This window comes from Lasioglossum baleicum, chromosome 19 (genome assembly GCF_051020765.1).
Source record: "Lasioglossum baleicum chromosome 19, iyLasBale1, whole genome shotgun sequence".
Taxonomy (NCBI): Eukaryota; Metazoa; Arthropoda; class Insecta; order Hymenoptera; family Halictidae; genus Lasioglossum; species Lasioglossum baleicum.
The window spans coordinates 6787848-6809232 of NC_134947.1; the positions used below are offsets into that span (position 1 = coordinate 6787848).

Here is a 21385-nt window from a genome sequence, read left to right on the forward strand (position 1 = left end):
CACAAAGGTTCCAAAGGTAAAAGTTGAAAAAGTCAGAAGAAGTATTGGTTAATATTCCACTTTTTCGGTTTGTTGAATTTTGAGACCTGATGTTAAAAAAGATTCCGAAAATAAAAATCGAAAAGGTTAGAAGAAGTAGTGTGTAGTATTCCAATTTTTCAGTTCGTTAAAAATTGAGGTTTGACACTAAAAAAAAGGGTCCTAAACATAAAAATCGAGAAACTCAGAAGAAGGTTAGTATTCTCAATCTTTCACTTCATTGAAAATTCAGATTTCCCATTATCAACATCTACATAAAACTTCAACTTTTACCAAATTATAACTGACAAGATGCGTTTGCACTGTATAAAATCCTTTTAAAAGTGTCGTGACATTACTGTGGTTCACCGTACTTTTCCAGCAGGCTTGAAAATCATATTTCGCATAAACAGGCAAGTTTCCATACTTTTGAAAAAACGGGAAGAGTGAAATTCGTGTGAATTGAGGGTGGCCTGTCCGCTTGAATGCTTCGGGAAAAAATCAGCAACTCTTTCGGGGCGGTGTGGCTGGCCTACATCTCCGTCAGAGAAATAATTCGGGCAGAAGGACGGTGATGCAGCGTGGCCGACCATATGCCGAGGGACGGTTCCAGCCCACGGATAATTACAAGGGATGCTACGCTGCCTTCAGGGGGTAGGGGGCGAGCTAAAATCGAATGGTGGGGCGCGTGGCTACATAAGGAAGGTACCGACCTCCGAAGGGTCGCAGTCGGCTCGAAATTTCGGAGATACCGGATCTCACGTTTCTGCTCCTCGTCCTCGTACCACGCGCTCGCCACACCACACCGTTGTTTACACCAATGCGGACTATTCCCTGAGTCACATCGTTCGCACGGACAATCATCGTGTGTTTCGCCAGTGCAGAATTCTTCAGAAAAGTGAACCAGTGTTGTGCACGATTTCGAAAAGCATTCTGCGGAGGAAAGTGTAACTCTGCTTTCGGCATGGAGATCTCGAGGATCCTGTTTTTCACCTGGTGCGTCGGGATCGCCGCGAGCTTCGATCTAGGACCGATCGTCAGGATCGCTCAGTGCAGATCCCAGTGCTTGAGGAAGCATACCGCTGATGGAAATTGCGACTGGTACTCGGGACATCAGCAGACCACTTGCGGCGTCGTAAGTGTCCCGCCAAATTTCTCGCTAGATCCAGCCCGATCCCTTCGATCGACCCCCCGCCCCCCCAGCGGTTCCTTTCATTGTTAGAAACACATCGAACGATTCAGAGGATGAAACTGTGAAGGATTTTCACGAAAAAGTTCGTTGATCTCGGTGATGCACTTGCCTCTAGAACTCTGCCAGCATCTTTTCAAATTTGAAATCCCTCAAAGAAATCTGACCAGGATTACCAGGAGACTTTCATGAAATTTCTATTAAATCGTTTCGGGATCGGCGCGCTAAATTCAGGAGTGAACGACCTCTCGAAAAATCGACCAGCAGGGAACAACTCTGGCCGGGCGCATTTCTCCGGAACATCTTGAACCGACTATTCCGCAAGCCCGCGTTTCCCTCCACCGTGTTTTCCCCCGCGGCGGAACGAGAACCGGCTGCGTCCCGTCACTGATTTTCGTCGCGCCGCGTGCACCCAGCGCGACATTTCTAACTTTAACGTGACCCTCTTTCCCGTTCGCTCTCCTCTCGCTCCGCTCCACAAACAAACCCGTGAATCCTCGCATGAACGCTCTCCGACGCACGAATTCTCCTCTGGGGAAAAGCGAGAACAGTCACCCCGTGGGCACAGTCGGGACAATAAACAAAACGTGTGTCACGCAAATATCCCGGAAAAGAGAAGATTCTTGGGGAAAAGTTCTCTCGGGGTCACGTAGCGAGAGAGAGAGAGTAGGCGACGTTTCGATCGTCTGGAAATCGGATAGGGCCGCGTGTTCCTCTTTCACTCTCTTGCTCTTTCGGTCGGCGATAAATCACCGGTGTCGGTTTTATGGGGCGCCGTGGAAAATCATGGTGGTCCCCGCGCGCCCTGCTCCACCCTCGTCCGCCACCCCATCCCCAGGTCGACGCAGATGGACAGATGGGAATCACGATTAACGTGCACGCACGATGATGGGTGTGTGCGTGCGGCATGGCACCGCGTGCATGCGCTCGGGGCGTTGCTCATTTGCTGTATGCCGAACCGGGGGGGTGTCCATTAATTTCGGGGGAAATCGATGCCATCTTGCGCGACGGTACACCCACGGGGAGCGAAGGCGTCGAGTCGCGAAGCGGGTTGAAGCGGGCACGAGCAACCTGGAGGGGAAGGGTTTGAAGCGAGTCGGAACAACCTCAAGCGGGTGGAAGGAGGGTGGAAACGAGTATGAGCAACATAAACGGGATTCGAAGCGAGTTGAAGCAACCTGAAGGGCGTTTGAAGCGAGCAGGAGCAACCTGAAAGGGGTTCCAAGCGAATAGAGGCAACCTAATGGGGGTTTTAAGCGATTAGATGCAACCTGAACGGTGTTTAAAGCGAGTAAAAGCAACCTAAAGGTGGTTATGAAGTGAGTAGAAGCAACCTGAAGGAGGTTAAAAGCGAGTAGAAGCAACCTAAAGGGAGTTTGAAGCGAGTAAACGCATTTTTAAGGGCGTTTTGCTGTGAGTACTAGGAACCTGATAGGGGTTTCGAGCGAGTAGAGGCAACATAAAGGGGGCTTGAAGCTAGTAGAAACAATCTAAGGGAGGTTTTGGAGCAAGTAGAAGCAATCTAAGGAGGTTTTGGAGCGAGTACTAGCCACCTGAACGGGTTTGAAATAAAAGCAATCTAAAGGGCGTTTTGCAGTGAGTAGAAGCAACCTGAAGGGGGTTAAAAGCGAGCAGAAGCAACCTGAAGGGGGTTTTGAAGCGAGTAAAAGCAATCTAAATGGCGTTTTGCAGCAGAGTTGGGCAGGAATTAATTACATAAGTAATTAATTACATCTTCAATTACAATTACATGTAACTGTAATTGTAATTGCAATTACTTTCGCTCAACCAGTAATTGTAATTGCGGACCACAATTACAATTACTGGTTCAGCGAAAGTAATTGCAATTCCAATTACAATTACATGTAATTGTAATTGTATTTCTGCAATTCCAATTCCAATGACATGTAATTGTAACTGTAATTGTTAGTAGCAGTTACAAGTAATTGTGGCTGGTAGCTGCAATTCCTTTCCAAACTCCAAACAGACGACGCTCGCGCGTCGCGCGTGAACGTGAACATTCACACGCGACGCGCGAGCGTCGTCTGTTTGGAGTTTGGAAAGGAATTGCAGCTACCAGCTACAATTACTTGTAAGTCTTGTAACTGCTACTAACAATTACAGTTACAATTACATGTAATTGGAATTGGAATTGCAATTACTTTCGCTCAACCAGTAATTGTAATTGCGGACCACAATTACAATTACAGTGATTCGTCAAGTAATTGCAATTCCAATTACAATTACATGTAATTGTAATTGTATTTCTGCAATTCCAAATTACAGTAATTGGCAAGTAATTGTAACTGTAATTGAAATTACATTTTGCCCAACTCTGTTTTGCAGTGAGTAGAAGCAACCTGAAGGGGGTTTGAAGCGAGTAAAAGCAATCTAAAGGGCGTTTTGCAGTGAGTAGAAGCAACCTGAGAGGGGTTTCAAGCTAGTAGAAGCAACCTAAAGCGGGTTTTGAAGTGAGTAGAAGCAACCCGAAAGGGTTAAAAGCGAGCAGAAGCAACCTGAACGGAGTTTAAACCGAGTAGAGGCAACCTCAAAGGGGTTTCAAGCGAGTAGAAGCAACCTAAAGGGGGTTTTGGAGTGAGTAAAAGCAACCTGAACGGAGTTTCAAGCGAGTAGAGGTAACCCGAAAAGGGTTTCAAGCGAGTAGAAGCAACCTAAAGGGGGTTTCAAGCGAGTAGAAACAATCTAAGGGGGTTTTTGGAGCGAGTAGAAGCAATCTACGGAATCTGAAGGGGTTTGAAGCGAGTAAAAGCAATCTAAAGGGCGTTTTGCAGTGAGTAGAAGTAATCTGAAGGGGGTTAAAAGCGAGCAGAAGCAACCCGAATGGAGTTTCAAGCGAGTAGAGGCAACCTGAAAGGGTTTCAAGCGAGTAGAAGCAATCTAAAGGGCGTTTTGCAGTGAGTAGAAGCAACCTGAAGAGGGTTTGAAGCGAGTAAAAGCAATCTAAAGGGCGTTTTGCAGTCAGTGGACGCAACCTGAACGGAGTTTCAAGCGAGTAGAGGCAACCTGAAAGGGTTTCAAGCGAGTAGAAGCAATCTAAAGGGCGTTTTGCAGTGAGTAGAAGCAACGTGAAGAGGGTTTGAAGCGAGTAAAAGCAATCTAAAGGGCGTTTTGCAGTCAGTGGACGCAACCTGAACGGAGTTTCAAGCGAGTAGAGGCAACCTGAAAGGGGTTTGAAGCGAGTAAAAGCAATCTAAAGGGCGTTTTGCAGTGAGTAGAAGTAACCTGAAGGTGGTTAAAAGCGAGCAGAAGCAATCGGAATGCAGTTTCAAGCGAGTAGAGGCAACCTGAAAGGGTTTCAAGCGAGTAGAAGCAATCTAAAGGGCGTTTTGCAATCAGTAGAAGCAACCTGAACGAAGTTTCAAGTGAGTAGAGGCAACCTGAAAGGGGTTTGAAGCGAGTAAAAGCAATCTAAAGGGCGTTTTGCAGTCAGTGGACGCAACCTGAACGGAGTTTCAAGCGAGTAGAGGCAACCTGAAAGGGTTTCAAGCGAGTAGAAGCAATCTAAAGGGCGTTTTGCAGTGAGTAGAAGCAACGTGAAGAGGGTTTGAAGCGAGTAAAAGCAATCTAAAGGGCGTTTTGCAGTCAGTGGACGCAACCTGAACGGAGTTTCAAGCGAGTAGAGGCAACCTGAAAGGGGTTTGAAGCGAGTAAAAGCAATCTAAAGGGCGTTTTGCAGTGAGTAGAAGTAACCTGAAGGTGGTTAAAAGCGAGCAGAAGCAATCGGAATGCAGTTTCAAGCGAGTAGAGGCAACCTGAAAGGGTTTCAAGCGAGTAGAAGCAATCTAAAGGGCGTTTTGCAATCAGTAGAAGCAACCTGAACGAAGTTTCAAGTGAGTAGAGGCAACCTGAAAGGGGTTTGAAGCGAGTAAAAGCAATCTAAAGGGCGTTTTGCAGTGAGTAGAAGTAACCTGAAGGTGGTTAAAAGCGAGCAGAAGCAATCGGAATGCAGTTTCAAGCGAGTAGAGGCAACCTGAAAGGGTTTCAAGCGAGTAGAAGCAATCTAAAGGGCATTTTGCAATCAGTAGAAGCAACCTGAACGAAGTTTCAAGCGAGTAGAGGCAACCTGAAAGGGGTTTGAAGCGAGTAAAAGCAATCTAAAGGGCGTTGTGAAGTGAGTAGTAGCAACCTAAAGTGGGTTTGAACTGAATAGAAGCAATCTAAATGGGGTTTGATCCGAGTAGAAGCAATCTGAAGTGAGTAGAAGCAGTCTAAATGGAGTTTGATCCGAGAAGAAGCAATCTGAAGCAGATTGAAGCTGAAGTGGGTTTGATCTGAGTAGAAGCAACCCAAAGGGAGTTCAGGCGAGTAAAAGCAACTTAAAGGGGGTTTGATGGGAGTAAGAAGCGAGTCGCGAGCCCGAATGCATTCCGCGCGCGCGGACTATTATCGAGGCGGGGGATCGGTCCCGATGATCCATTCAAATTTATGCCCGGGGAATAGAACGGAAAGAGGCGATGGAGCGAGAAAGGTAGAGGGGTGGGGTGGTCCTCGAGACTCGTTTCCCCAGGACGCATTAGAATAACGATTCTCTGAGGAGGCGGACGCGCGCGCGGAGGTGGCTTAACGAAGGTCGCGACGGGGAACCCCCTTCGAAGGGAACGACGAACTTACGCCCGGGTAATGGCGATTATTCCTGGGGTGGGGTGCATCATTGCGCTCGCCTCGAACCGCCCTTTTCGCGGACGTAATTGTTTCATTATCCTTTGAACAATCGGGCGTAAACGGGACGGGGCGGGATCGGGACTGATTGCTGTCGAGGAGACACGGTAAATTGTTTCCGAAGCGTGTTTCTTTCACGTCCAGCCGCGCGCGATGAGGTCTACTCGGGGGGAAGATAATGGCGGAGACGAGAATTTTGTGGACGCGCCATCCGCTTATAATGAATTCCGAGATCTCGCTTATCTAGTCTTCGAGACACGTTACGAATGAACGTGTTTTATGGTTGTTTTCCTTAGAATTTAGTATCTGTATTTTCGGTTCGCGATAGGATCTGCGAGGGTTTGCGGGACTGTCATCCTTTTGTGCGACATGTAGTGAAATTGTTCTATTCGTGATTCACGACTGAGTATTTCTTTGACGATAATTCCGAAGCGATAGCAATCTTTTTCGTAAACGAACGAACTACCCTCAGAAATTTAATTCAATTTTTTAAAAGGACATTCTTATGTTTCTTCTTTTTGCTAGAACGTGATTGTGGAACGTCTGGATGTGTATGTGTGTTGTGTGAGTGAAGAAAGGTCGATCACATAAAGACAGTTGTTCTCGGAGACATTGAGTAATTTGCTGTGTAGTCCACAATTGACCTTACATTTTTTTAATATAGAGCAATCGGTAAGAATGATGAAATGAGCAAGCGGAACGAGCTGTTTCACTCTATTAAATGAGTTGCTTCGCTTCTACCTAATTTTTGTAGTCGTAGACAGTCAAGGGTGTTATAGATGTTGCTGTAATATGTCGATCGATTAGGCTTCTCCATATTTCTCGTGGCTGTTTTCTCATTCCAGAGAGTAAACAAATGCTGGACCGCGAAACATTAAAAATGGGATACTTTTTATTTTATGTAATACAATTTAATAGTTTAATCATGATTTATAATTCCCTTTCTTTTATTTAAGATTTACAATTTTATGTAATATGAATTTAGGATGTGATCGAGGTCACAGTAATTGGATAATAAAAATATGCAGAGTACATATTTTACAGTCAAAATTGAATATATAACCGAAGCAAGAAATATCTTCATTGTCTCTTTGAATTTTATATATATAATAATTCGAGTTTCTAATATAATTTGCTAGAAGGCGACGCAAAATATTTATCGTACGTTCACATTTAATTCAAATCAAAATTTGATCTCTCACTTAGAAAGCAAGATAAAAGAGAAATATTCATCGCTGACACAAAAGTAAACAATTTACTAAATTCACTTACGTTGTTCGCAATTTTTACGACATTATTATGTACTCGATGATTAAAACTCTGAATTCATTCATTTGACTAAACCGCGTTCAGCATTAAATTAACCACATCCCTTGTAATAAAAATATCTTTACCCCGTTGACCACCTCACCCTTGCCGAGAGAAAAACATCGTCGCTCGTTAGACAGCCCTTCGAAGGGTCGGGAAAGAAGTGTGAAGCACCTGTGAACTCGAAATTGCAGCATGCATGTAATTATAGATCGACGATTGCTGCGAGGAGGCCGGCCGAGCATTTTCCTAGAAAATATCGCGATCGATTAACAACGCAGAGGTAGCATTCGATTATATCAGAGATCGTATAATCGTGATCGTTCCACGGTGATCGTAATCAAGGAGTCTCGGGATTCAATAGGCATCGTTCAAAGAGAAAGAGAGAGGGAGAAAGAACGTCGCCAGTGTTGGTCGTTCCATCAAATTTCATCGAGTACGACGATGATCGTACCGTTATCGAATTACGATCAGCGAAGGGTCGTAAAAACGACGTCCCCTCGTCCGGGAAATCAATGGCCGGGCTGTCGTAAAGTGAAATAAACTGGATAAAAGGGGATCGCGGTGGTCTGGACTCCTTCATTGCCAGCACTGACGCATGGATCCACCGGCTTTTAATTCCGGGAATGTAGGCTACCGCAGGAAATCGTCTCCGAGATTGCTCCGCAAGCCTAACTTCCCACTGTATACTCATTTTTTCACTTGGCGATTATGCTAACTACGTCGTGGACCCTGCTGCACGACGCTTTTCCAATCAACAATTATAAAAATTCTGCGAGATCAAAGTAATTTATCGAATAAACCTGAATTACTGGGCTGCGGATCTTGCGCGTTTATGACGGAAATGAATAAGTGGAAAGATGATAGAATACTGTCGCTGACGTATTAATATTGTTGCGAGAGAAAATATATTTTTATTTGGGGAGAAAATATTATATTTTTATTTCAAGAGAAAAATCGTTTTGATTTCAATTCGTGCAGCTGACTTACTCATTGTCAGACAATTTTGATTTTACGTCGGGATCTGTTGTTTACTGGGCTGCGAACCTTAACGCATTTTTGATAGAAATGGCTGTAATTTCAGACAGTCTACAGATTAAAACAGTTTAAGGCAATCAACACGTTTCTTACAACTTAAAGAGACCCTTAAAAAGAGAGAAAACAAATCCTACTTGGTTCTCATATTTTGCAAACAATTTATATTTTGTATAAAGTCTAAATACGTTGATGGTTTAATATTGCAGGGGTTTAATATTAGGAGGATTGATAATTGTGAGGGTTTAATATTTTGTGAGGGTTCAATATATTTTTGGGGGGTTTAACATTAGGAGGGTTCAATATTGGTAGAGTTTAATATTGTGAGAGTTTAATATTGTAAGGGTTTCATATTTTTTAGGAGGGTTTAATATTGTGAGGATTTAATATTTTGGAAGGGTTTAAAATATTGTGAGGGTTTAACATTTTTGGGAGGATTTAATATTTTGTGAGGGTTTAATATTGTGAGGATTTAATATTTTGGAAGGGTTGAATATTGTGAGGGATTAATATTGGAAGAGTTTAATATTGTGAGGGTATAATATTTGGAGGGTTTAATATTGTGAGGATTTAATATTTTGGAAGATTTTAAAATATTGTGAGGGTTTAATATTGTGATGGTTTAATATTTGTAGGGTTTAATATGTGGAGGGTATAATATTGGAAGGGTTTAATATTGTGAGGGATTAATATTTTGGAAGAGTTTAATATTGTGAGGGTTTAATATTGCGAGGGCTTAATATAGTGAGTGTTTAATATTGCGAGGGTTTAATATTGTGAGGATTTAATATTTTGGAAGGGTTTAAAATATTGTGACGGTTTAATATTGTGATGGTTTAATATTTGGAGGGTTTAATATTGTGAGGGATTAATATTTTGGTAGAGTTTAATGTTGTGAGGGTTTAATATTGCGAGGGCTTAATATAGTGAGTGTTTAATATTGCGAGGAGTCGAAGTTGGAAGGATTCAAAATTGCGGGGAGTCGAAATTTTTTGGAAGGATTCAAGATAGCGAGGATTCAAAATTCTGAGGATTCAGAATTATAAGGATTCATGATAGCGTGGATTCAAGATTGCGAGGATTCAAAATGTGCGAGCATTCAAAATAGCGACGATTGAAAATAGCGAGGATTCAGGAGACATAATTGTACGTGTGTGAACACATGTAGGTGCTGCAGTAAGCAATGCAGTAAATTACTGTTAGTCGCGTAGCCCTGGATCTGCTGAACCCGGTGTAATGGGTGTTCCTTTCGTAATCGTTTCGAGTTCCGTGAATGGTACATGGGGTCGATGAGTCACCCGGTACATTAGACGGGAATATTTTCATACGGCATGCTCCGCTTCTAAGTCGATCTACGCGGGCCCGCCAAAAAACCGTCGGAAAAAGGGAGCCGGGTGCCTGGAGGGGAATTATCGCGAAGCTGTTAGACGCTGATGTTGCTTTTTTGGAGACGTCATTAGCGCGAAAGAAGGGACCTACGGCGATTCTACGAAGCAGCCGGGCTTAGAAGGAACGCGCCGTGATGAAGGATAATCGGGAAGAGAGAAAGGAAAAGAGAGAGAGAGAGAGAGAGAAAGATCGTCGAGAGTAGGGTAGGGCTGGCGGCGGGCTGGAGGGAGAGGGGGCTCTCTAAGAGAAGGGAAGAAAAAAGAATCTAGAAACAGGGCTCCACGAGAGACGGTACCCCAATAAATATGAAGACAACAACGACGGTGCCTGTTATGCCTGAAACAGGTTGGAGCTAATTCGGCCTCGCCCCCCTTCGTCTTCCTTCTCTGTCCGTCTTCCTTTTTTCTCCTCTTTCTGGCCTTCACCCTTTTTCCTCCCTTGGTCCACCTCCTCCTCCCCGTCCCCCACCGCTCATAGCCGCTTAAATCGCTGGATTCAACGGTCCCGCCGATGGTTCTTATTCTCCCTTTCCTTCTTCGCGTTCCTCGAGCCGCGCGTCCCTCTTCATCACCCCCCAAACCCCTCATGCTTGCCGTTCCCTTGCCCCCACCCCACTCCTCCCCCTCCCAACTGACTCGCCTCGACGTCCCGTGTACCGTCGTCCTTTTTACTCGTGCGTCCCGTGTGCGTGCAAGAGCTTTTTGTTCAACGATGAAACCCACCCTCCCTCTGGCCACGCTCGATTCTTTCATGTGTTCATTTCTTTTCTTTTTTTTCTTCTTCTTACTTTTCTCTACTCCCGTGTTACAGTGCTGGCAATACTGCGAGGCCCTCGAGAACCGGTGGGAGAAGACCAGGACCATTTGCGAGGGCGACCAGTATCTACATGTAAGTAAATTTACGGGTGAACCAGGCTTTTGGATTAGGGGAGGCTGTACGTACCAGTCCGCGGGACCCACCCACCCCCGCGGAACCCCTTTCGAACCGCTTGTAACCGAGATGGGAAACACGGGAAACGGGACCCGAGGAAATTTGTGGATCGACGCCCCACTGTGGGACAAACCGACGAACTCTGTGTCAACATCAACGAACTTTCGATAGAAACGAGATAGAGCGATGATTCTTTTTTTATATTGAAGCTGAAATGTTGCAGTAAGAATATTCCGTGCGAACGTTATTTTACTTTATTTATATTAATTATAAATTACCGAACTAGTCGGTTATCGAATCATTTAAACGAGAAAATGATTTCATTAGCTTTTTTCCACAGAAATCGATCTTTTGCAAGATCCTGAGGCGGTAGACAAATTTTACAAACAGATTTGAAATCAGCATGTTGAAGTTCTGCAAGTTTAAGACAGATTTTCAAGGTTAAATAGCGTTCGTACAATAATAAAATCATCGGTCTATCTCGTTTCTATCGAAAGTTCTTCGATTTCGAGAAAATTCATCGAAGAGAATTTACCATCAAATATGGTAAAAATTGACCAATTTTTTGCGAAATTTTTTCATCTGAAAAACATTGCAATTTTTCCATAAAAATTTTTATACATGGTCTGACACACCTTGAACATATGAGAAAATTTAATGAAAAAAAAAGGTTAATTTTTTTAAACGAATTTAAAGACGCACAAATTGGATTTTGCCATTTTCATCTGGGCCTAATGGTTTCGAAGATGTTCAATAAAATAGAATTTTCGTTACTTTCACTCTCTTAACACGAATGGCAGCTAGAAAAATACGCTTAATACTAAATTAGCTATAAAATTTGAATCCGGACATATCCGGAATCAAACTTTGTTGGCTTATAATCACAAATCTTTACCGAATGTAATGGTACCAAAAAGAGCACTCAATATCGCTTTATACTATAACAAAATTGTCAATAAAGTTTTGTAATTTTTAAAAAGCTTACAGAATGATTGGTAATATTCAAATATTAATAACTATACTAATTTAGATGATAACAAAATAAAATCTACGCGAAAGTGCTCTGTATACCTACCTGAACAACTTTTGTAATACAAGAAATTACAGAATTTTCCTTCAAACGCTTGAAAATCGCCAATGATCAGACGCTGTCTTAGAAACTGTTTAAGAACGCCAAGCGCGCCTTAAAATCTCTCGACTTTCGATGAAGTTTACTACTTCACGGGTGTACAAATAGAAAAAATAATATTGCAGCCTTATTCTGCAGACCTTTAACTACCACGAACAACAAAAATTTTATGCCCCATACGCAAAAATTTAGAAATCGAATTTTTTCCACTTTTTCGTGCCAAATACCCCACTGTGCGTCGCACAGTGGGTAAAATCGACGTTCTAGCTGTTCACGCCTATTTCACCATTATTTAAATACATAAAGGCCACATTAAATAGGTCGTTGGATTCGTCTTGCCGTCAGCTATAGCATTATCGAATAAAAAATATATAGTCATAAATAAATAATGAAGGTGACCACAATTTTTTATTGAAAAAAAATTTTTTTTGAAATTTTTTGTATTGATATTTGTAAAAGACTGTGTACTGATTACTTTTCGTGGGAAACATTTTTTTGTCACACCACCGGAAATGTCTGAAAACTCGTGTGAATAATGAATAATATTTGAAAACTGGGTGTTCACGCCTATTTCACCATTATTTCAATACATAAATAGGTCGTTGGATTCGTCTTGCCGTCAGCTATAACATTATCGAATAAAAACTATATAGTTATAAATAAATAATGAAGGTGACCACAATTTTTTATTGAAAAAAAATTTTTTTGGAAATTTTTTGTATTGATATTTGTAAAAGACTGTGTACTGATTACTTTTCGTGGGAAACATTTTTTTGTCACACCACCGGAAATGTCTGAAAACTCGTGTGAATAATGAATAATTTGGCCACGATTTCGATCGAGCTCACCACTGTGCGCGTGTCACGCGACGCTTTAAACTATCTTAACATCGGATAATGGATTATACTGGAACTAAATTTTGCACGATCTTTTAGAGGAGATCTTGCCGAAAATGTTCCACTTTGTCAGAACATGGACATCTCCGGACATTTTAACTTATCCCTTGTCAAAGGTGAAAACCTTCGACAATTTTCCTTAGTTGATTAAATATTTTTTTTTTATAATAAATTATGAACAATGATGTTTAGTTCCTGGTGCGTTCTCAGCATAGATATATATTCTTCATATAAAAAAAAATTGGTCACTTAATCTTCAGTAGGTTTTCCAGGACATCATTACGAAGACAAGGAATTTTTTCGGTGATAAATCGTATCTGAAAAAGTTTGATCTTTGAATGTTTATTGTAACGAGAGTTTTTAATAGCTTTAATTAATATTATCGTTTTCGAATGTAATAGACATTTAAGAAACATTGTGCATTCGTTGAAAATCGATATGAGGACTATATATTATATACTATATAACTATACATATAATTATACTATATACTATATACTATATAATTATACTATATATTATAACTATATATTTTTTATTCGATAATGTTATAGCTGACGGCAAGACGAATCCAACGACCTATTTATGTATTGAAATAATGGTGAAATAGGCGAGAACACCCAGTTTTCAAATATTATTCATTATTCACACGAGTTTTCAGACATTTCCGGTGGTGTGACAAAAAAATGTTTCCCGCGAAAAGTAATCAGTACACAGTCTTTCACAAATATCAATACAAAAAATTTCCAAAAAAATTTTTTTTCAATAAAAAATTGTGGTCACCTTCATTATTTATTTATAACTATATATTTTTTATTCGATAATGTTATAGCTGACGGCAAGACGAATCCAATGTCCTATTTAATGTGGCCTTTATGTATTGAAATAATGGTGAAATAGGCGTGAACAGCTAGAACGTCGATTTTACCCACTGTGCGTCGTACCGCTCAGGTGCTGTTGCGACGCAAGCTCCGCGGAACGAAACTCGACATGCTTCTCGGATTCCGTGGGCTGTTCGGTCAGGTAAATCGAGTTAAAGTTCTCCGTGTCGGATCCTGCGGCGCGTAGCGAACCCGGCGGAAAATTCGAATCGATGAAGCGCGAGAAAAATCCCTTAACTTCGAGCATTTGAAAGAGCGAAGTTGCCGGAGGGGTACAAAGTGTAATCGTTGAAGATCCCCGACCGGTTCAGAAAGAAGAAAGGCCTTTTTCAAATGTAGGGAGAGTTCCCGACGTAAGGGAAAATCCTGAGAAACAGCTACCTGTCGATTTTCACGGAAGGTCGACCTGCCCGGTTCTTACCGTGGAACATTCGAGTATAGACTCTCTCGATGTATCGACCCTCCGGAGATAGGAATCTTTCTCAAATATTTGGGCAGCTACTAGCTTTACGGCGAATGTTTGGATTGAAGCACCGGGAGGAACGCTCCCTTCGGTTCTCTCTCAGTCCCTAGCCGCGATTCCCGTTCGATAACGAAATGTCTCTTTTAGAGAAGATCGTTAATTATGCGTCACTAATGTACCCTTCGAACGACTGATAATGGCAAGAGATAACGCGGGAACTACTGAAACTTTTTTCGGAAAATAAAAGCGAAATTGCAGCGGACTCCTTGATCGGATAAGCACGGAAAAACAAAGTACATAGGATTCCGTTGTGAGCATCCCCTTTTCTAAATGTCTCGAGGAAAAAGTTTTATAATCGAAAGAAAACTTTGTCGTGTATGTGTAGCGGTCTCTGTAGGCCGCGATAAGATTGAAATTGTTTCGATCAAGTTTATCGATTCGGAACCTTTTTATTAGGATTTTTTAAAGGCATTTTTTACAATGCTTGGTGCAACTTTTGTGCATTGGTTTTTGCGAAGTATTGTTTATTTTACGCGATAATGTATTCGACATTTACGTACACAACTTTTATTCTTTCAGGCCTATTTCAGTATCGGGCTTCAGGCCAGTAATAGTAAATAATCATATTTATTTTAAAGTATGCGTACAACTTTAAAAATAAAATATTTTATTTCATGTAATAAGTTTTTAAAGTAGTATTTCAAAATAGTCTTTGAAGAGTATTAAACATATTTACATTTTGTGTCTTGAAATATTTTATTATCTTTATTTTACATATTTCGCTGAAAATAATATGGTTCATATTTCATACATTTATGAGAATTGTTTCCCAAAGCATGACCCATTTAATTTCACAAGCCAGATTATTATTATAAAATATTTTATTCTCCGCTTCAGGTCGTTAAATAGAAATATTTTTTTTTGTGATTTAGAATCAGAAGATATAAATATTTTATTTCGTCGTTTTGATTGTCGATATAAAACAATATTGTATATTCTATTGGAAATACTATTCATTTAAGTCAAATACAAATCGAAAATATGTAATAGTATTTAAATATTTACAAAAAATATTAAATATTTAAGAAAACGTTCCAAAGATACAAATTATAAAGGTTAGAATTAGTAGGGGATAGTATTACAATTTTTCAGTTTGTTGAAAATTGAGATTTGATACTAATTGAGTTAGAGTATCATACAAAGGTTCGAAAGATAAAAATTGGAAAGGTTAGAAGAACCAGGAGATGGTATACCAATTTTTAGTTTGTTAAAAGTTCAGGTTTGCTACTAAAAAAAGGCTCCAAGGATAAAAATTGAAGGCCTGGAAGAAGTAGGGTATTGGAATTCCAAGTTTCCGTTTGTTGAAAATTGAGGTTTGATACTAATTGAGTTAGTATCATAGAAAGGTTCCAAAGATAAAAACTGAAAAGGTCAGAAGAACTAGGAGATGGTATTGCAATTTTTCAGTGAGTTAAAAATTGAGGTTTGATGCAAAAAATTGTTTCCAGAGATAAAAATAGGAAAGCTAGAAGAAGTAGGAGATGGTATTCCAATATTTCAGTCTGTTAAAAATTGAGGTTTGTTGCTAGAAAAAGGCTCTAAGGATAAAATTTGAAAGGCTACAGGATGTAGGAGATGGTATACCAATTTTTTCAGTTTGTTAAAAATTGAGGTTTGATGCTAATTGAGTTAGTATTATTACAAAGGTTCCAAAGATAAAAATTGGAAAGGCTAGAATAACTAGGAGATTGTAGTCCCATTGTTCAGTTTGTTGAAAATTGAGGTTTCATCCTAAAAAATTGAAAGGCTACAAGATGTAGAAGATGGTATACAATTTTTTCAGTTTGTTAAAAATTGAGGTTAAGTTTGATGCTAATTGGGTTAGTATTCTTACAAAGGTTCCAAAGATAAAAATTGAAAAGGCAAGAATGACTGTGTTCGAATTGTTCAGTTTGTTAAAAATTGAGGTTTGATGCTAATTGAGTTAGTATTATTACAAGGGTTCCAAAGATAAAAATTGAGAAGGCAAGAATGACTGTGTTCCAATTGTTCAGTTTGTTAAAAATTGAGGTTTGATCCTAAAAAAGGATCCAAAGATATAAATTGAAAGGCTACAAGATATAGGAGATGGTATGCCAATTTTTGAGTTTGTTAAAAATTGAGGTTTGATGCTAATTGAGTTAGTATTATTACAAAGGTTTCAAAGATAAAAATTGAAAAGGCAAGAATGACTGTGTTCGTATTGTTCAGTTTGTTAAAAATTGAGGTTGGATCCTAAAAAAAGGCTGCAAGGATAAAAATTGAAAGGCTAGAAGAAGTAGGGAATTCCAATATTTCAGTTTGTTGAAAATAGAGGTTTGATACTAATTAAGTTAGTATCATACAAAGGTTCCAAAGATAAAAATTGAAAAGGTCAGAAGAACTAGGAGATTGTATTCCAATTAAGTTTGTTGAAAATAGTAGTTTGATCCTAAAAAAACATCCAAGGATAAAAATCGGGAGGCTAGCTGGAGGATGTAGGAGATGGTATACAATTTTTTCAGTTTGTTAAAAATTGAGGTTAAGTTTGATGCTAATTGGGTTAGTATTCTTACAAAGGTTCCAAAGATAAAAATTGAAAAGGCAAGAATGACTGTGTTCGAATTGTTCAGTTTGTTAAAAATTGAGGTTTGATGCTAATTGAGTTAGTATTATTACAAGGGTTCCAAAGATAAAAATTGAGAAGGCAAGAATGACTGTGTTCCAATTGTTCAGTTTGTTAAAAATTGAGGTTTGATCCTAAAAAAAAGGATCCAAAGATATAAATTGAAAGGCTACAAGATATAGGAGATGGTATGCCAATTTTTGAGTTTGTTAAAAATTGAGGTTTGATGCTAATTGAGTTAGTATTATTACAAAGGTTTCAAAGATAAAAATTGAAAAGGCAAGAATGATTGTGTTCGTATTGTTCAGTTTGTTAAAAATTGAGGTTGGATCCTAAAAAAAGGCTGCAAGGATAAAAATTGAAAGGCTAGAAGAAGTAGGGAATTCCAATATTTCAGTTTGTTGAAAATAGAGGTTTGATACTAATTAAGTTAGTATCATACAAAGGTTCCAAAGATAAAAATTGAAAAGGTCAGAAGAACTAGGAGATTGTATTCCAATTAAGTTTGTTGAAAATAGTAGTTTGATCCTAAAAAAACATCCAAGGATAAAAATCGGGAGGCTAGCTGGAGGATGTAGGAGATGGTATACCAATTTTGTCAGTTTGTTGAAAATTGAGGTTTGATCCTAAAAAAAAGGCTTCAATCATAAAAATGTAAAAGATTAGAAGAAGTAGGAGCTTGTATTCCAATTGTTCAGTTTGTTGAAAATTGAGGTTTGATCCTAAAAAAGGCTCCGAGGATAAAAATGTAAAAGATTAGAAGAAGTAGGAGATTGTATACCAAATCTCCAGTTCGTTAAAAATTGAGATTTGATCCTAAAAAAAAAGGTTCCAAAGATAAAAATTGAGAAGTACAGAAACCGTACGGTAGACCAACTATCTGTAAAATCTGAATAAGATCGAAAGTAGCTAAATGTAAACGGTCTGTTTATAACGACCCCGGTGTATTGTATTTCGGTACGGAGCCATCTCGTCGTATCTGCAAAGCATCGTCGGGGATCCTGATTCGATCTTCATTTTTCAGTGTCCAGCCTGTCAGACGGCCTGCACGTTCCGGAAGACGAGGGTGGAGGAGAAGTATCTGCCATCGATGCTCTCTGCGCCTAAAAAATCGCCGATCAGCCTGGACAAATTCGACATCGCGGTGGTGATGCGTAAGCTGTACAAACAATGGAGGGTGGACGGTTACTACCCAGGAGAGCGGGTGCCGAATTTGCGACCGGACACGTGGATCATCGTGGCGATGGAGGACGGAGTGAAGCACTACAGTTGGCAGGAGTGGGTGCCGAAGTTGGAGTCGTTGAAGGAGGGTCCTCTGTACGAGGCGACGATTTCTTGGAAGGACGTGCAGACGCAGTTGCAGAAGCAGAGGGCCCTGGAGCAGGTCAGGTTCAACAATCGTGTGAGGCAGTTCTTCCTGGAGAAGTACGGGGAGAAGGTGTTGGCCGAGTGGCGGAGCCAGGAGGACTCGAAGATCTCCGAGGACATTTTCCGGAGGTTCTTCTTCAGGAGGAAGGACGATCGATCGGACGACTCGCTGGAAGCTGACAACACGCCGTCCACCAGCAGCGCGTACAACGATCACGTGGACAGGGATCAATCGGGGAACAGAGAGACCTACGTGGTCTCCTGGGAGCCGGAGACTGGAGGTCTGATGGGGAACCAAGTGGCCGACACCAATTCCGCGCAGATCTCTCTGCTCCCTGGCACCAAGTACCTCGTCAGGATCGCGTCGAACGACGGACCAGGCAGCTTCCCCATCGAGGTCGACACCAGGCCCACCTCGGTCCAAGCTGAGAAGATCGAGACGAACTTCATGCCCGATCTCTATCCGTGGGACATCCTCGCCGCTTCCGTCTCCGCCGCCATTCTCGTAGTCATCGTCGGCATGCTGAAGGTGTGCAGGAAGACCAAGGCTGACGAGGTGGAAGAAGTTTGATCGCCGACGCTGATCCTGTTTCGTCGACGATTATTCACTCAGGGATAAGCTCTCGCGGAGCTAACTTTGACGATCCAGAGGATCGTGGATCTCTTCGCGACTGTCGTTGTACAAACTGTTGAATTTGTCGCCCTGGAAAGGGTCGCGGGATTTGCTCGAACAATGTTGAAGCAATGTTACGAACGAGTTGTCGCGCGACTTTTCCGATGGGGTCGATTCGACGAAGAGTGTAAATTAATCACGATGTAAAATATCGATCTCGAGGCACGCGAGCGCCGTAGAAAAATGGCGGGCGGCTGTAAATGAACGGGAGACCGTGGCAACGTTGCTGGAGAAGTGTACAAAGAACCTCGTTAGAGATAAGAAGTAATAGTCGCGTCACTCGCCGAAGCAGAAACTGTACAGACTCTCACGGACGATATTTTTCTACGTAATAAGAGTAGTAGCTAACTTCTTGCTCAAACGCGCAACGAACAGACTGTAAAAGAGTTCCTATCGCCGAGAAAGACGAACACGACGCCGCAGTAAAGAGCGGCGCCCAACCTCTGTATTTATTTGTAAATAGTAGCCTCGAAGCTTGTACATAGTCCTTCGATGATCAAATAAAGTACCTCCGATAACAACGTCTCTTGTCGATACAGCGGGCAGCAATGCTCTTCCAAACAAGACACTCTCATCCAGTAGCGCGTTACGACTGGTTGGGGCCTTGGGCAAAGTAGAATTTCCATAGATTTCAAAGTAGAAAAACGGAGAATTTGGATCTTGGATCTTGCTTTGTGTTCGGGGCCCCCTTTTTGCTTGGAGCCCCATTTGCCCAAGTTGCCCATAGAGTAACGCGCCACTGCGCTCTCATCACTAGATTGCGGGTCTTTATGCATTTATAGGAGAACTGACTCATCTTTGAAGGAATTTTCAAAATCGAGGATGTCAATATACAACTACTAAACATTCCTTCCGATCTGGAATATTTCCATTCTTTATCAATACACCTAAATGTTTAGTAATAGATTAGATACCGATATATTCAATAATGTAAACGATATTGTGAATGATGAAGCAATTTTTAGTGGTGCCTCTCAGGGAAGAAATAACACTCAATTGAGTTTCCATTTCTTGCGAACGACGCGGACAATTTTTATTTTGCATGAAGATCCGCGGTCTACTCATCACGCCGTTTCCCAAAAAATCGTCCAGTCCGAGCGAGATTCACCTTTGATCCCCCTACGTTCTTGTGAACCTCTTAAATCCCTCTTTTGTCGAAGAAAGTCGTCACGGTCCGCCAATGAAACTGGATGACGAGGGTCCCCCCACGCTTTTCATTCAAAACCGAAAGGGTCTGCGTCGAATAGATTTCCACCGAAATTTAAGAGGATTCGTTGCCGGAATCCTTCGGATCCACGTGAAAGGATACTCTGTAGCACACACAAATTGATTTCGTGGAAAATCAAACTTACATTCGGGTTACAGCTCGGTCTCGAATTCCAAACTTAGGGGAGCGCTTACACGGGAAGGACCCCAAGCGTTCGACTTCGATTTTGATAATCTTTTGTTAGACGATGGTACATGGATCCCTGATGATGTCTGCAAAATATCAGGTGTAGTTACTCAATAGTTTTAAAGATATAAACAATTGAACTTTCACGCAATCTGAAAACTTGAGCTGCATGGTGTATCAACAAGCTATGAAGGTTTAATTGATTATATCTTTAAAACTATTGAGTAACTGCACCTAATATTTTGCAGACATCGTCGGGGATCCATATACTATTGTTTCACAAAAAATTATCAAAATCGAAGTCGGACTACCGCAAGTATCTGTCTTCTACAAGACACGTATACAGGGTCTTCATAAAATTCAATATCTACAAGGTGGGGCAATAATGCTATGGGGTTAGGTTCATTTCTTTGTTCATTACCTTCACTTCTTTGATTGGAAAGACCTACTTCTTGTTTCACAAGTCGGTAGATCGCCATTTTTCGAATATGTATAATTGTCACAGATCTACAAAATGTATATTTGATATTTTCAATATTGGTTCATATGAAAAGGTAGAAAACAACAGCTTTTATTATTTTTAAATTCTTTTCACGTCTTGTAGTGAACTAATTGCTAACAGCCCTGGACAAATCGGTATCGCAGGGGGCCTCCGTCTAGGGAACCGTTTTATCGGGAGCACCGTGGTCGACGACACGTGAGAAAGCTTCTTCGTGACTCGACTTCAAGAACACCGTACCCGATATCTCTTTCGGAGCGCTCATTACTCCGATTATTGTTCACGATGACAATAGAAACTCGACGCTGAAGAGGAAGACGCGACGTCGATGTTCCTGTCACAAACTTGTGTCACTTACCTCATTATCCACCGGCTGAAACAAAATTCCTCTGCAGAGGACTATCGTTTACTTTTCTATTTTTATTTTTATTGTTATATTACTTAACAAACTTCTTTAGATTTATTTCAGTTGTAGGCTGAAAATCGTGAAAAAGCCTGCAATTTTTCGCCATCTTTGAACGTTTGTAGCTTATCGAGGATGTGTAGATGAAAAATATGTATAATTGACCACAGAGTTGGGCAAAACTTTTATTTAAATAAACATTTCTGCCCAACTCCGATTGACACAGATCTACAAAATGTATTTTTGAAATTTTCAACATAGGCCCCACATCGAAAAGTTGTAAACAACAACTTCTAGTATTTTTTCTCTGGTTCCAAACAATTGGAATCTTTTCAAAAATTCTTTCCGCTTGTAGTAAACTAATTGCTATCACTTCTCGAAAAATATCTGGTAAGTCGTGTGATCTGGTATTAAAATAGTTATCGTCATTTTAAAAGTCCTAATATGCTGCCCAGGTAGCACACGACGTCTTAAAGACATCCATTTT

At 40.9% G+C, this 21385-nt stretch overlaps 1 protein-coding gene across 1 annotated transcript; it reads left to right on the plus strand.

Moving 5' to 3' along the window:
• Positions 1–728: 728 nt before the first annotated feature.
• Positions 729–20096, plus strand: LOC143218288 (uncharacterized). The gene is made up of 3 exons (XM_076443409.1): positions 729–1153; positions 10430–10507; positions 17587–20096. Exons 1-3 carry the CDS (start codon positions 983–985, stop codon positions 18499–18501), a joined length of 1164 nt encoding a protein of 387 aa, XP_076299524.1. The 5' UTR covers positions 729–982; the 3' UTR covers positions 18502–20096.
• The last annotated feature ends 1289 nt before the right edge of the window (positions 20097–21385 follow it).